Source organism: Calliphora vicina, chromosome 1 (assembly GCF_958450345.1).
Source record: "Calliphora vicina chromosome 1, idCalVici1.1, whole genome shotgun sequence".
In the NCBI taxonomy this organism is placed as follows: domain Eukaryota; kingdom Metazoa; phylum Arthropoda; class Insecta; order Diptera; family Calliphoridae; genus Calliphora; species Calliphora vicina.
In genome coordinates, this window is record NC_088780.1 from 93,014,634 (window position 1) to 93,031,520 (window position 16,887).

At 31.9% G+C, this 16,887-nt stretch overlaps 2 protein-coding genes across 2 annotated transcripts; one reads left to right on the forward strand and one right to left on the reverse strand.

The window, feature by feature from the left end:
* Positions 1 to 7,057: 7,057 nt before the first annotated feature.
* On the forward strand, positions 7,058 to 9,339 carry Drice (Death related ICE-like caspase). Its single transcript, XM_065515144.1, has one exon. It carries the CDS (start codon positions 7,162 to 7,164, stop codon positions 8,173 to 8,175), a length of 1,014 nt encoding a protein of 337 aa, XP_065371216.1. The 5' UTR covers positions 7,058 to 7,161; the 3' UTR covers positions 8,176 to 9,339.
* A 2,016-nt stretch (positions 9,340 to 11,355) lies between these two features.
* Positions 11,356 to 15,558, reverse strand: RpII140 (RNA polymerase II subunit RpII140). The gene is made up of 6 exons (XM_065515145.1): positions 15,412 to 15,558; positions 15,071 to 15,294; positions 14,085 to 15,006; positions 13,782 to 14,020; positions 12,936 to 13,719; positions 11,356 to 12,857 (listed from the first exon to the last, which is right to left on the reverse strand). Exons 1-6 carry the CDS (start codon positions 15,431 to 15,433, stop codon positions 11,518 to 11,520), a joined length of 3,531 nt encoding a protein of 1,176 aa, XP_065371217.1. The 5' UTR covers positions 15,434 to 15,558; the 3' UTR covers positions 11,356 to 11,517.
* Between the last annotated feature and the right edge of the window lie 1,329 nt (positions 15,559 to 16,887).

Below are 16,887 nucleotides of genomic sequence, written 5' to 3' on the forward strand. Positions count from 1 at the left end.
AGCTTTATTTCATGATTCTAGGTTCATTGGTGAAGAAATTACAAAAAGTACCATTCGAATAAAGAAAAAGTACCAAAAAGTCTCCCACTAGAATTCTCACTCACTTAGGACCATATATGCTTAATTTCATGTCTCTAAGTCCATTGTTAAAGAAAATTAAAAAAAGTACCATTAGAATATAGAAAAAGGACCAAAAAGCCCACACTTGTGGTTTCCCACTCACTCGGTTCCATTTAAGCTTTATTTCATGTTTCTAGGTTCATTGGTGAAGAAATTACAAAAAGTACCAATCGAATAAAGAAAAAGTACCAAAAAGTCTCCCCCTAGAATTATCACTTACTTAGGACCATATATGCTTAATTTCATGTTTCTAAGTCCATAGTTATAGAAAATTCAAAAAAGTACCATTAGAATATAGAAAAAGTACCAAAAAACCCACACTTGTGGTTTCCCACTCACTCGGTTTATATATAAGCTTTATTTCATGTTTCTAGGTTCATTGGTGAAGAAATTACAAAAAGTACCAATCGAATAAAGAAAAAGTACCAAAAAGTCTCCCCCTAGAATTCTCACTCACTTAGGACCATATATGTTTAATTTCATGTTTCTAAGTCCATTATTATAGAAATTTCAAAAAGTACCATAGATGAACAAAAAAGTACCTATAGTACAGTTCACACATTTTGGTACCTAAATATTATCCCCTATTCCTAACACTAACTTCACTCAAATACATATCAGCTAACTTTAATGTCGATAACTGAAATAATTTAAATTTTAAAAAAGTACCATTAGGAGAAAAGTACCAATTTCCCTTTTCTTACTTGAACACCCCTCAAGTTTGAAATTTAAAAATATTCCATTTTGCCAAAATTGTTTATGCTACAGGCATGTATCAAAATATTAAAATCTGTGTTAATGTGCCCAAGAATAAATATGTTTTAAAAAAAGTACCAAACTGTTTACCCGGATTTGGCCTAAAATACACCTTGGTACTCGAGTTCCAAATAACACCCTGTTAGTTAATTTTTGTATGAATCCAGGAACCAACGTTAAAAAAATTTATCAAAATTGGCTTAATAATTTCAAATATAATGTATTTTCCCGATTTTATCCCCTTTTTGGTACCTTTTTTATCCCCATTGAGGTGGTACAATTTCATTGAAATAAATTTCTGTAACGTGGTGGGAGCTCATAATAAAATATTCGTATGTCTATGTCAAATTATAGAAAAACATATTTTATGAAAAAGTACCAAAAATTAACACAATTTTTATCCCTTAAAGGTTCGAATTTCCAAAAAGTACCAAACTTATATTTTTTATTTTTTGTTAATTAAAGAATACGATTTAAAATTTGTTTCTATGTTTATTGGTTTAAAAGATACATAGGGTGCAAAAAAAGTACCAAAATACAGTTTTTACCCGTTTTCTCCCCTAAAAGTTTCGAATTTCCAAAAAGTACGAAACACCTGTCAGCTTATTTTTTAAATGGAGTAACATGCTATTTTAAGTTTTTTTATATCTTTATTAGTTTTGAAGATATAAGGTTACCGAATTTACCCGTTTTTACCCTTTTTTACCCCCTAAACGTTCGAATTTCCAAAAATCCCTTCTTATCGGATCGTTTTGGGGAGGGAGGAACCCACAGTTAAAATTTCGTGATTCTAGCTTCAGCCGTTTGGGCTGTGCGATGATGAATCAGTCAGTCAGTCAGTCAGTCAGTCAGTCAGTCAGTCAGTAACGTTACTCTTTTATATATATAGATGTACATATATTGTTCAGATAATTTATTAATTATAGGATATATTTAAAGTACTATAACTATTAAACTATCTCGCTATCTCGGGCAAATATTTTATTTTTACAATACAAGCTGTTGGCACGATCTTGATTTACGCAGTTTTTTGACTGGACTCCTATTATTTTGTGACGAAACTATTTAGGCTGAAATTTCTGTGTTCTTTTATCAAACTAAAATGTTTTGATCTACTGGGAGAACCTTTTTCACCTATTGATTAAAGTGATCATATATCTAAGACGATTATTCGGTCAGTTGTCAATTAAGCTGATACAGTGATACAGTAATATTCAAAATGTTGCATTAAAAACTGTAACAGGTTGCATGAAAATTATAGCAGAACTACTCTACTCATATTAATAATGTCATGTTGACAGATCTCCGGGAATATCAGTGGAGGAGTCTCCCCCGAAGCAGGTAGGTCCTTATTATGTACAAGTAGAACATTCAGAGGTATGTGCAGTATCCATTGGGTACACGCTTGTATGCCACATCTTTAAATGACATTCATAGACACGCCATAAACACCGCGGTTACAGGATACCGCATGAATGTGGCCCAAAACACACGGAAGAACCTGCCGTTGAAGACAATCCTAGTTCTGTAACAACTGACGTCGGGATGGAGCAACATGTTTATTTCCTATTGATACCGCATAGATAGGCCTTCACCAATATGTGTTCAGCTTGTGGTTGTCATCATGACACCCCTGCATATTTCATTGCCTAGTCAACCTCTCTTTACCTCAACCAATGCATTTCTGAACTAACCTGATCCAAGTATGTTGCACAATTCCTAGACCTTATCTTCGATACAAAAACTCCGGATATCACTTCATACTAATTTAATCAGGGCATACTAAATAAGGTGGTGGCAGTTGATTCAAGAACATGTACTAAAACTACGTCCATTTTGTTTTTGTAAAATGTGTTGTTGCTGTCAAAATATGAATATTATTTTTGTTTCTTTTGTATTTTTGCAAAAACAAACACAAGGCGAATTTATACAAGGTGGAGTCAGTCAAACAGCTGATAATTTTTTTTTCGCTTTTTGGTTCTAACAACTGTCAAAGCTTGTTTTTATATTTAAATATCTACATATTCTAAGCTTATTAACAAAATATTTATTGTTTACATAAATAAGTAAAGCCCGCACTATTCAATTATCTACACTATATAAAGTTTAAATACTTATTTGTTAAATTTTTCATTTTGTTTTTTTGACATTTGTTAAGACCAATCGTTGTTTTTGTAGAACTGACACCACCTTGTATGAATTCGCCTTGAACAAACACAAGTAAATTTGCAAGATCGTAGAACAACAAACGAAAAAAAGAAATCAGCTGTTGAACTGTCTTCCTTTTTTAGTCAACCCTGATAGTTTACGAAGCAACATTTAAATAAAAAGAAAAAAAGCGAAATAAAAAATTGCGGTTTACATCGAGAAATTGAGAAAACATAATTTTCTATTACATTTTAACACAATTTCACGATTACACAATCAAATTTAAATGCATGGTTATATGTATATTGAACTTTATAAATCGGGTCATATTTTACTAATATTTTAATACCACTATGTTTTAGATTTTTCAAACTGTTCATTTACTATCATTTTCACATAGTACTATCTTAAATTTGAGTGAACTCTAATATTTTAGAAGTTATAGGCCCTAAGAAACTCAAATTTATAATCCGTAACCACCATTAACAAGATGTATTGTTATATGTTAAGTTATAGTAATACAGTCGTTATAACTTTTTTATGGAAACTGTAGTATTAAAGGTTAGGTAGTATATATAATAACATAACAAATATACACATCTGCTCAAAATAATAGATACACCTAATTGGAAAAAATTTAAATGGCGGTAACATTGAAAATTTCCTCGCAAGCGTTAAGAATACATCATATTATTAAAATTTCTATCTGGCAATGTCATGTCAGTCAAAAATCTGGCAACTATTTGCTTTCATGTTGATTTTTAAAAACGAATTTATTTGAATTACAAAAAATTATTTGCTCATAAAAATAGATACACATCAGTAATTTGTAATTTGTTTATATACAATTTTTTTTTTGTGCAATTTTTTGTTCCTATTTACTTGAAACAGTAAGTATAATTTAAATTTTAGCAACAATTTTATAAAAAATAGGACTCTTTTGAAGAAAATGGAACGAAATCATCATTGTACCGAAGATGAGAAAAAAATTGTTCAAACGATGAGAAATCAAGGAAAATCATTACGGGAAATAGCAAAGAGCAGGGACATAACTGTTATAACCAATATTGGAAAAAATCCTGAAATAATTGTTTATCAAGAATTTTTGAAAAATGGTCCCTGAATAACAGTTAAAAATAACCAATATTATTTTGGTCTTTGGTAACCATTATAAACGATTTTTATTTTATTTGGTCTTCAATAACCATTATGAAAGATTTTTATTTTTTTAGGTCTTTAATAACCATTATAAAATATTTTTATTTTTTTAGGTCTTCAATAACCATTATAAAATATTTTTATTTTTTTAGGTCTTTGATAACTATTATTAAAGATTTTTATTTTTTTTGGTCTTCCGTAAACATTTTGAGTACCAACAAAGTTTTTTGGTCGCATGGACCTGGTTTTCTTGTATTTTAAAATAGACAGAGAAATATAAATTGGTTCAGAATTTCATAAGAATTAAGAATATTTATGATTATAAACAGTTTTCTTTTAAAATGTGCAATATGTGGGAGCTATGACTAATTATGGACCAATCGGCATAAAATTAAGTGACATGTCTTCTATATATATGAAAGTTATTTGTGCTAAATTTTATTTGAATACCAACTTTTTTAAGAAATCTATACTCGTTAAAATGCTTTTCGGAAGTGGGCCTTTTATGGGAGCTATGACTAATTATGGACCAATCGTCACAAAATTTAGTAGTGAGAGTTCGGCTTATATAAAACTTATTTGGGCTGAATTTGGTTTGGATATCTATATAACTAAGATATTTATGAGGGATTATCTATTTTCAGATAGGACAATCGTTTGGGGGCTAGGAGAAATAATAGACGGATTCTAACCAAATTAAATAGACTTCGTCCTTGGGGCACTATACGCTATATCACTATGGTGGTGTAGGGTATAAATATTTGTAATGGCTGTAGTCTATCGAAGACCAAAAAAATAAAATTTTTTTATAATGGTTATCAAAGACCAAAAAAATAAAAATCATTCATAATGGTTATTGAAGACCAAAAAAAATAAAAATCTTTCATAATGGTTATCAGAGACCGAAATAAATAAAAATCTTTCATTATGATTATTGAAGACCAAAAAAAATAAAAATCTTTCATAATGGTTATCAAAGACCTAACAAAATTAAATTTTTTCATAATGGTTATCATAGACTAAAATTTTTTTGAGTTATTTATAATTGTTATTACGGGACCTATTTTTTTGCAGTTATTTTTTCTATAACCAATTGCTTGTTTAAAAAAAAATAACAGTTATTTCGGGTCCCTGGCAAAGAGCATAGGAAGATCTTTACATTTTGTCCAAAATGCTTTATCTAAAAAACAAAAAAGAGAAACTCGCGGTAGACCAAAGAAAACCAGTCCAGAAACAGATAGGCGGATCGTCCTTATGGTTAAAAAAGACCCTTTCATATCATCGAAAGCTATTTCTGCGGAGCTATGTAACGAAATCAGTCCACAAACAGTTCGTCGTCGTCTTTTACAAGCTAAATTGCCGGGAAGAATTGCCAGAAAAGTGCCACTAATGCGCCAAAAAAATATCAAGACAAGATTAGAATTTGCTAAAGAGCACTTACAATGGTCCGGGTGTGAAGGCGAAAAAAAATGGAGAAATATTTTATGGAGCGACGAAACAAAAATAAATTTGTTTGGAAACGACTGCCAAAGAAATGTACGCCGACCAAAAGGAAAAGAATTCCACGTTAAATTTACAAAAAAGACGGTAAAACATGGCGGGGGAAACATAATGGTTTGGGGTTGCTTTTCATCGAATGGTGTTGGTCCGATATTCCGAATAGAAGATACCATGAATGCTAGTGGGTATAGAGACATATTGGAAAACGTAATGCTTCCATATGCATCGGAAAATATGCCATTAATATGGACATTCCAGCAGGACAACGACCCAAAACATAGTTCAAGATTAGTTAAAAACTGGTTCTTGGAGAATAACGTACCTGTTTTAAGCTGGCCCAGCCAATCCCCTGATTTAAACCCAATAGAAAACTTGTGGAGTGAATTAAAGATAAGGCTTTCGAAGGAAGTTTTCAAAAATAAAGACGATTTATGGGAGAAAACGCAAAAAATATGGTACGAGATTCCATTGGAGAAGTGTCAGAACTTGATATCCAGTATGCCCAGAAGAGTGGAGAAAGTTTTACAAAACAAAGGTGGATATACTGGATACTAGCTTTACTTTAATAATAAACTAATTTTTTTTTAAGATAAAATTTATTAGCTTTTGTTTAATAAGAATTTTTAAAAATGTATCTATTATTATGAGCACCAAATTTTTCGAAATTTAAGAAATTTAATTTACTTTATAATATTTATTATTAATTATGAAATATTTTGTTTTTGTTTTTTACTCTCCTTTTAACTATAAATAAAAATCGACTGAATTTTTTTTATAATTTTACAATATACCATTATTTTTTTTCGTTTTTAAAAAATAAATTTTGGTGTATCTATTATTTTGAGCAGATGTGTATATACATTGCGATAAGAAACTCTCATTTTCTGAAAATTTGTAACCAAGCCAGCTTTATCTTTGTGAACTTAAAAATTGTGTGTAAAAAATATTGCTACGACTTTGCATTAGCAATTTGAATTTAACGGTCTGTAACGACTCATGCAATTTTCATCATGTTTATAAACATTTTCATTAGTAAAAACTTCTACTTATCCAAAATGTTGATAAAACGCAGTTATTAACATGGTTTGTAAGTATGCCGACATTAACGTTGTATAAATTTAAATAAATAAAGAGTTGTTACGAATTGTAAAATACTAAACTGCTTTAATTAGCAATCAGAAGTAAAACGTAACTATATTTACTGTATTTGCGTGATTTTACAATTAATAGTTGACAGCACTGGGAAATTTAAAAAAGAAGAGAAGGAAACAAACAAAGCAAAACACAACAAATTTAATAACAAAGCAAAACTAAACAACAAGTAATTTATAATAAAACAGACGCGCTCAAACGAACAAAAGCATCTCTAAAGATAACAACAAGACCGCAAAGTTGTGAAACGAAAAGGACATAAAGTGCAATCATTTGATAAACAAAGACATTTAAATTGTTAATAAAAAAATTGTGAAGTTAACTAAAATGGCTGCAGCATCCGAAGATCAAGTTGGATCATTTGTAGAACGTTCTACCAACACTGATGATATTACCGATGCATTTGGTTCCCTGGGCTCGTCAAATAATGCATCTACCACCTACTATTCCAGTGGTTCTTCATCTAATCATCTTCAACAGCAGGGAGCAATAGCCCAATTGGCAAACAAATCATACAACACATCATCCAGCAATTACACTGCAATAATGCCAACTGACCGCCATGCTGTCGAGTATAATATGCGTCATAAAAATCGTGGGTTGGCACTGATTTTTAATCATGAACATTTTATGGTGCCAACCCTGAAATCGCGATCAGGCACCAATGTGGACTGTGATAATTTAGCGCGCTGCCTTAAACAGCTAGAATTCGATGTTAAGATTCATAAAGACTATACTTTGGGTGAAATAAAACGACAAATCGAATGGGCTGCTAGTCAAGATCACACCAACAGCGATTGCATATTAGTAGCCATACTGTCGCATGGTGAAATGGGTTTCATTTATGCCAAGGACACGCAATATAAATTGGACAGTATATGGCATTATTTTACCGCTCAGCACTGCCGTTCTTTGGCTGGCAAACCCAAACTGTTCTTTATTCAGGCTTGTCAAGGTGATCGCCTGGATCCTGGTGTAACAATGAAACGTGCAGTAACACAGACGGATGGTGACTCATCAATGAGCTACAAAATACCAGTTCATGCGGACTTTCTCATTGCCTATTCTACCATACCCGGATTTTATTCATGGCGCAACACCACTCGTGGTTCCTGGTTTATGCAGTCATTATGTGCTGAATTGGCTGCCAATGGAAAACGTTATGATATATTGACCTTGTTGACATTTGTTTGTCAACGCGTGGCCGTTGATTTCGAATCCTGCACTCCCGACACTCCGGAGATGCATCAACAAAAGCAAATACCTTGCATTACTACCATGCTAACGCGTATTTTACGTTTCCATGATAAAAATATCATTGCTCCAGCTGGAAGAGTGTAAAAGTAAAACAAAAGATATTGTTTGCATTTTTTCGGGGGTGAGTTTTTAAGAATAAGGGAGCAATAACAGAAAGTTATAAATTACTAAAGAAAAACAAAAACAACGAAACAAAATAAAATCTAAGGTAAATACCCATAACAAATTTTAGCACGAAAGTAATTAAAATTGAACATTTATCTTATCTAATAGATGATTCATTTACAAAGAGGGAACTAATAATATATTATGAAATTCGATTTGCATTTTTAAAGTGTTTGCATTTAATTTTTTTATATACAAACATATTTTTATATACAAACATATACATACATGATATGTAATTATAGTTTATTTAATGTTCTTTTTAACGCTTAATCAATATAAACAATTTATGCTTACTAACGAATGGCTAAAATTTTGGAAATTCCTGTATGGAAAAGTTAGCCACTCTTTAGTAAGCTCTCCTTTTTATCGCTATAAATAGGGGTTCGTCCAAACAGAAATTAGATTTTTATCAACATTTTGGTTTTTATTAACTAAGCTCTTTTTTAAAATATTACAAGTACAGTTCGCCTTCGCTTTGTTTAACTAATAAAAGGGAAGACTGTTGGAAAACCCGAGTCATACTATTTTACAAAATTTTACTTGAATAGTAGGGCAAACCGATGGCGCACTGAAATAACAAAATTAATTTTGCTGCATATACATACTAATAAAATCTGACAGATACGTACCTATATACATTTGACTTTATCATTATTTTATTTTTAATTTAATACAAATTTAAATACATTTTAATTCAAAATATGTTGCTTCTTAACTAAATTATAAGTAAAAGGAAACGAAATTCTAATTCAAACAGTTATTTCTAACTTAAAGTCAAAATATTTTAAGAAAAAAGCTGCGTTTTAACAAAATTATTATTAAAAAATAATACTTTATCAAATATTTTATGAGTTGCTCCCTTAACTTAAATGACAAAATTAGATTTATTACATAAATAAATTGTATACTTTATCAAAACATTTAACAATAGTATTTTCTTTTATAAATCATTTTATATATATTTTTTTTACTTTTTTATATACATTTTTGGATTGCATTTTAAGATAACATAATTAAGTATTTAACAAAAATTATATGTAATTTAATAAAAAAAAAGAATTCTATCGAAATTTAAAAACATGAATTGCAGTTTTATTTCTATTCTATTTAAAGAAACACTCATTGAAACAAAAATATGCCTAAATTCGAAAAAAGATGTTTCTCTTGATTTTGACCTTGTTTATACCATTTATGTCATTAATGTAGAAACAAGTATTTTTTTCGATTGTTTTAAAAAGGAGTAACATAACAATAGAATATAAGTTTGTAAACGTTTACCAAATAATTGTGAGAAATGTACATTAGGCTGGTCCTTAAAATTGCGCAAAAATTATAATTAAATAAATCTAAACACATACTGATATTACGGCAGGAATTTATTCGTTAATGTCTTTCGATACAACTTTATCCTAATAAGATCTTCGAACTAATCCAATTTGAGCTTAATTCACTAAAATCTTAATTCGGAATTAAAACATGTCATCCATTCATACCATAACATCTAATTCTTTAGTATCATTCAAAGGCTTTTATCGTTGAATTAATTCATTACAGAAGTCATACAAAATTGAATTAAAATATTTTTTATTCATTCAGTTTTGTTTTTGCTTTTAATCATTTAAAAAGTTGATAAAAATTGAGCCTTTTAATGGATTTAAATTAAAGAAAATTTTAATGATTCAATTATTAATTCCTTAATTCTATAACGAATGAATTCTCAAAAGAATGAATTCAATACATTTGAAGTACATTATGCCTATGAATTAATTCCAAATGAATTCATTAACGGAATGCTAGAAAGATAAAATTTAATTTGACTTTGAAAATGCAATTAAGAATTAATTCTTTCGAACCATTGATCGAAATATAGATGATGAGTAATCTAAATGTATATTAATCTTTTTAAAAAAAATATTGTGAAATAGGGGATCATTTCATCCAGCCCTTTAACGGCTAACGCTTGAACGAACATTTTAAGAATTGATTGGCAACGAAATTTATAATCCGAAACTATGTGCTTCACTTTTTCTCAATTCCATCTTGATAAGAATAGTATTTTTGAGGTGGGTTTGAAATACATATAAAATGTACGATTTTTAAAAACGAATAATTGACAAATTGATGTTGTACAAATCGCACGAATTTGTACATCGAAACAAGTTTGTTTACTCGAAACCAATGTGTGTGAATTGGTTTTAAAAACGAAATAGTTACACGGATTGATTTACAAAACAGGAGGGAATAAGAATAAAAGATAGTGAAATTAATGTTTAAACAATTATGATAGCTAAATTCTCTTAGTATATTTAAAAAGATATTTTTAATGTGAACAGGCGAATTTTTGCCCGAAACCCGAATATTTGGCGAAACCGAATATTTTGTCGAACTCTACAATTTTAGCTCTTATTTTAGTTGGTAACAACGAAAAATTTTTTTGGCCATCCTAATGTACATAGGAATCTCATTGAATTTATTTGTAAACTGTTAATTTTCGTCTTAAATGTTAGTTTAAGCCATAAATAGAAAACACAGCATCTATTCATTGATACATTTTACAAGGAATTTTACACTCCAAAATGTGAACTTTTGTTTAAATATTCCCCTTTGTTCTGTGGCATTTCATATGCTATTGGTATGTACATATGTATAAAATAGTTTACAATTTCATGTTAAAACAAACCCAAAACATGTTGTGTCTTGAACAAATAGCTAACATCAGATCGGGAAGAAAATAGGTTTCCAAAAATAAAATAAAATTTGTTTAAAGTTTAAACAAATTTTCTTTAAGCAACTGTAGTAACATACTACAGTTGCTCTCAAAAGTCAATGGATGTTATGATGCTAAAAATGCCTTTTGAAGACCTTTCACAAGATATCAATATTTTCTGTAAACTGGGTCATTCCGGTGCGTAGAACCGACTGCCGTGGGATTGGTTGTTGATACCAATCTATACATATAAAAGACCAAAGTTACTGACTAATGTGACTAAAATGTGCACTATAGGTTCCCCTAAATAAAAATTTCTACAATTTGGATAAAATTTAACAAAATGTCAATAAAAATATACTCTCATAAAATAAAACTGGTGAAATAAATTTTTTTTTGTTAATTAATAAAATTTTATTAAGACTTTAGTCATACATTAATAATTTTATTCATTATGATTTTAAATAAAAAAAATTCTTACTGATATATTGATTTGATAAAGAAAATTAAACGAGCTTTATCGTAATCCTCGTAGACACATTTGATACATTTTAAACGACCATCAAACGTGGTGCAATATTCATAGACATCAATTCTTGGAACAATAATTTAGCTGCGTATGGTAAACGAACTTGTGAGATTTGTGTCTTATTCTTGCAGCCCTTGCATTCAAAGGTATTATTACGCAGATTGGCAATTGCAATTAGACCACAGAAATTACAGACATGTATGCGGTAGGGATCGGAGACTTCAAAGAGACGTTCGCGCAGAAATTGTGCAGCACCGTGAGATATCTGACAATCACGTTCCATTTCACCGAAACGTAGACCACCATCACGAGCTCTGCCCTCCATAGGTTGTCGCACCAGAATCTGTACGGGACCACGAGCTCTGCTGTGAATTTTGTCGTCCACCATATGTTTGAGACGCTGATAGTAAGTGGGTCCCAAGAAAACTTGGGCATTAATTTTACGTCCCGTATGACCGTTATACATGACTTCATTGCCACGCAAGTGATAGCCGTATTCTTGCAGGAACGTGGAAATCTTTTGTACGTTGACGGCATCATTGAATGGTGTAGCATCACCAATTTCACCTTTGTTCGAGCCGAGTTTACCTTGCAGACACTCAATTAAATGGCCAATTGTCATACGAGATGGAATAGCGTGAGGATTAATAATAATATCGGGAGCTAAACCTTCACATGTAAATGCCATATCTTCTTGGCGATACTGAATACCACAGGTACCCTTTTGACCGTGACGAGAAGCAAACTTGTCGCCAATTTGCGGTATACGCACCGATCTCACACGAATCTTACAAAACTTGTAGCCCTCACTGTTGAGCGTCAACATAACCTGATCGACAATACCAGTTTCAGAATTACGTAAGAACGTTGAGGCATCTCTCTTCGTGAAACGTTTAGTATTGCCATCTAATTCATCGTCACTTTCGGGCAGAGTAATAGTTTTGCCAATAACCACATCATCACCAGACACACGAATACCCGGAGCAATAATACCATCATCGTCTAATTTGTCATAATGAGCATTGCGCATGCCTTGGCAGGTTTGTCTGTTGGGCTTTTCAAAGTTCTCCTCTTGATCGCCGATACGTTTATTTTCCGAGTCTTTGTATGAACGGTAAAACACGGATCGGAAGTAACCTCTTTCTACAGCCGAAGCATTTAAAATAACAGAATCTTCTTGGTTGTAACCTGTGTAACAAAGAATGGCTACAATAGAATTAATACCGGCTGGCAATTCTCTGAAACGTAAGTACTCCATAGAGCGTGTAGTAACCAAAGGCTTCATGGGATAGTATAAAACATGAGCAAGAGTGTCCATCCGTACGTGGAAATTGGTGATATACACACCCATAGCTTGTTTACCTGTAAGATACGACAAACAAAAAGAAGTAAAATCATAAAAGAGCAAGTAAGAATGCTATAATAATTGTTAAAACTTACCCATAGCACTTTGATAGGTATTACGGGGAGACTGATTGTGATCAGGGAAGGGAATAATAGAGGCGCATACACCCAATATCATAGCAGGATGAATTTCACAATGTGTGTAGGTTGTACAGTAGGCATAATCCTTATCTTGTTTCAAATCGTAGGGCGACATAGCAATCATCACAGTTTCCTCTTCCAATGTGTCAATATACTCCACCACACCCGAGGCTACCAGAACCTGCCAACTGTAGTTGTTGTAATCGCGTTCCTTTAACATTTCAACATGAGTTTTTTTCAACAGCAATGAACCATTTTCAACAATCAACAAAGGACGACAAATTCTACCGGCATCTGTGTAAATACGAATTTCACGATCACGAATATCTCGAATCATAGACACTTCGGACACAATGATATCCATCTGTCTCCTCAGTTTACGTAAAGTGGCCATCAATTGTTCGGGATCACGATGTATACCCACCCAACAACCGTTTACGAAAATCTTGGTGGCATCTGCTATGGCAGAAGGAGCAATTTCTTCTAAATTTTCCATAGACCACTCTTCCAAGAACTCCAAGATGGGCGAGGGTTGAGAACCGACAGAAATGTAAGCCATCAAAGCTAAATTTTTGACCAGACCGACAGCAGCTCCCTCGGGAGTTTCGGCAGGACACAACATGCCCCATAGAGTATTGTGCAACTGACGGGGTTTAGCCAATTTACCATCACGACCAATAGGCGAATTGACACGTCTCAAATGGGACAATGTGGAGGCAAAGGTTAAACGATTCAATACCTAAAAAATATCTGGGTGTGAGAAATTGTTCTTTTTTTCTTAACAAAATAATGACAACTTACCTGAGATACACCAGCTCTGGCCTGATGAGCCTTTTTCTGGTCTCCCCAGTTACCGGTAGCCAAGGAGTAACGTAAACCATCAGTAATGATATTAGTTTTGATGGCCAACTCCAAATTGAAATCCTTTCCACGATCAATGAACTTTTGTGTATACATTCTGACTTCTTTCATTAGATTTTTGAAAAGACCACGGAACAAAAAGGCCAATAAGGGACCAGCCAAGTCTAAACGTTTATTACCTAAATTACAAATAAATGAAATAAATAAATGTAAATACAATGAAAAATAAAAAAAATATTTTACCGTAGTGATCCCGATCGTCCAATTCACGTCGACCCAATGAAGCCAACAGCAATCTGTGCACCATGTAACCCAAAAAGTAAGCCTTTTTCGTTTCACAAAAATCGGAGACGCCCACATGAGGCAACATTTCCTTCTGTAAGATTTCCTTAGCATATTTAATACGTTTGTCCTTGGTGACACCGGGTCTGGCACCACGAGTACCTATAAAATTCAAAGCAACATTTTGCTCTTGCACTACAAAAGCCTCGTCCAATGAGGGTTTAACCATTTCCATCATTTCGGGATCATCAAAGTCATAAATAATGTGTTCTAAAATATCACGATCGGCCACAAAGCCCAAAGCACGGAAAACAATCATTATTGGAATTTCCTGCTTGATATAGGGCAGAATGGCAATGATACGTTGACCAATGGCCGACTTCTTTATATTCTGTGAACCTCTGGCCATCATATTAACCCAGAGGGTAGATGTGGGTCGAGAACTATGTTCTAAACAAGATCTGATTTCAGATTTGTAAGCATATTTGCCATCCTTCATGCTGAATACATAGACAGTATTGGTGGCCATTTTTTCCTGGGCAATTAATACCTTTTCGGAACCGTTGATAATGAAATAACCACCAGGATCTAAAGGACACTCGTTCAACTCAGTTAAATCACGATCTGTTAGTTGGGACAGCAAACAGTAGGTGGAACGTAACATAATTGGAATTTTGCCAATGAAAGTCTTTTGATGTTGTGTTTCTACAGGTGCTACACCTTCCACAACTTTAGTTTTTGTTATGTCCACATACAGAGGAGCCGAATAGGTTAAGTTACGCAGACGAGCTTCGTTGGGCATCATAGGACTGGGCGAACCATCTTTTTCCCAATGTGTGGGTTTTGACAAATAAATTTGTTCAAATTTTAAAAGAAAACGAGGCTGAAATAAAATTCATGAAATCTTGTCACATAAAATTGCTTTAGGCAAAAACCCAAACACTTACCGGTGTCTCAATTTCTCCTGAAGTATGTTGAGCCTCGGCCTGCAAATCTATAGCGGGAGAATCTTCCACTATACGTTGGACAGACATCTGAATAAATTCATCAAAACTGTCCAACTGCTGTCGTACCAAACCTTTTTCATCAAAATAGGCGTTAATAACAATCCAACAGGCTTCTTGCCACAACTCATGGGAGATTTCCTCCGCATTCTCCTCCTCATACAATTCTGTAAAATGAAATACAATTGTTAACGTGTGATGGAGCTCCGACGCCATGTTTTTTTATTCGTAGTCTTTTCAGACTTTTTTTGCTGGCTAAAAGTTAAATGCTATTTTCTTCTTACCTTCTTCATTCTCGTACATCATTTTGAGGGCTTTTTGCTAAATAAAATATTTAGCTTAATATTTTATCTTTCTTTATAAGTCTGCAATATTATTTTAATTTTTTATATAAATTTCACCAGAACACAATATAAAAAAAGAAAAAAATCCGCTACATATGGCAGCGGTCTTTTGAGAAATAAGCAAAATGTCAAAATTTGACATTTGTTGGTTTTGCAAAGTAGGGTTGCCAAGATCAAATGCTGTAGTGTAAAAACGACTATCTGAAAAAAATACACTGAACGAAATAATACTAACCTTATTTCGCCATGTAAAATAAATACAAAAAATATTATCTATATTATTAGATGCATGATTGTATAAATGAATAAAAACAATATTAATGATTCCCTACACAATATTTTTTTTACCAATTTTAACCAGGGACCGTAACGGTTATAAGTGATATCAAAAACGTTTTTTTATAACAGTATTTTGTGACTTTAAAAATTAAAATCCATCTAAAATTTTTCAACGTAAAAATAAAAGTTCGGATGAAACTCTTAAAAAGACAGTTTTAGTTTGCCGTCATAAAATAAAACACGTCCTCAAATTAGGTTTATTTTACGATGGCTAATTAAAACTCTCTTTTAAAGAGTTTCCCCGGGAGCAAGGGCAGATTTACATTTATGTTCACTCTATATGTTTCTTTAATACAAATACATGTTAATGTATTAATGCTTTGCGCTAGAAACAAATTATTTTTAATTAACATAATACTGTTACGAATTTGCATTAGCGATTTGAATTTAACAGTCTGTAACGACTGCTTGCAACATTCATCCTGTTAAAATTTTAATATTAAATATTGCCTAACTTCAACAAGTTTATATATTTAATTCATTTAGTCTATGGATACAAAAATCCTTACAGACTAGAAACTTAAAACTAAATTAACATTTATAACAAATTATTTAATTGGTATTTAAAAATATTATTGGATTGACTTATATCTAAATATTGGCAAAAGGTATTAAATAACCTAATTGATTTATTAAGAGGTTCAAAATTGAAATTTCCTTAGAGATCTCTGAGGAACAGAAATATTAATATTATTCAATAGATCAGGGCAATCTGTGGTACCACAAACAATTCCATGAAGGAATAATAAAGAAGAAATATTTTATAAAGAAGTTAGAAGAAATAAGTTATTCATTTCATGTACCTTTTTCCACTCGACCACATCTTTTGAAGGATATCCGAGAGCATTCAACTTTGGAGATTTTGAGAAAAGAAATATCCCTAAGTGGATACTCACTTATTCAGGATCATATGTCTGTGTTCATTATTATTTAAAATTGTTTCAATTTTAACAGATTTTCCTATTATGAGTTATCAATGAGAACATTTTGAAATTGGCGGATTTCTTAAAAATACATTTTGTGTCTTTTTTTCTAATATTTAAATTCGTATTGATTTTTGAAAAAATTAAGCCTTTA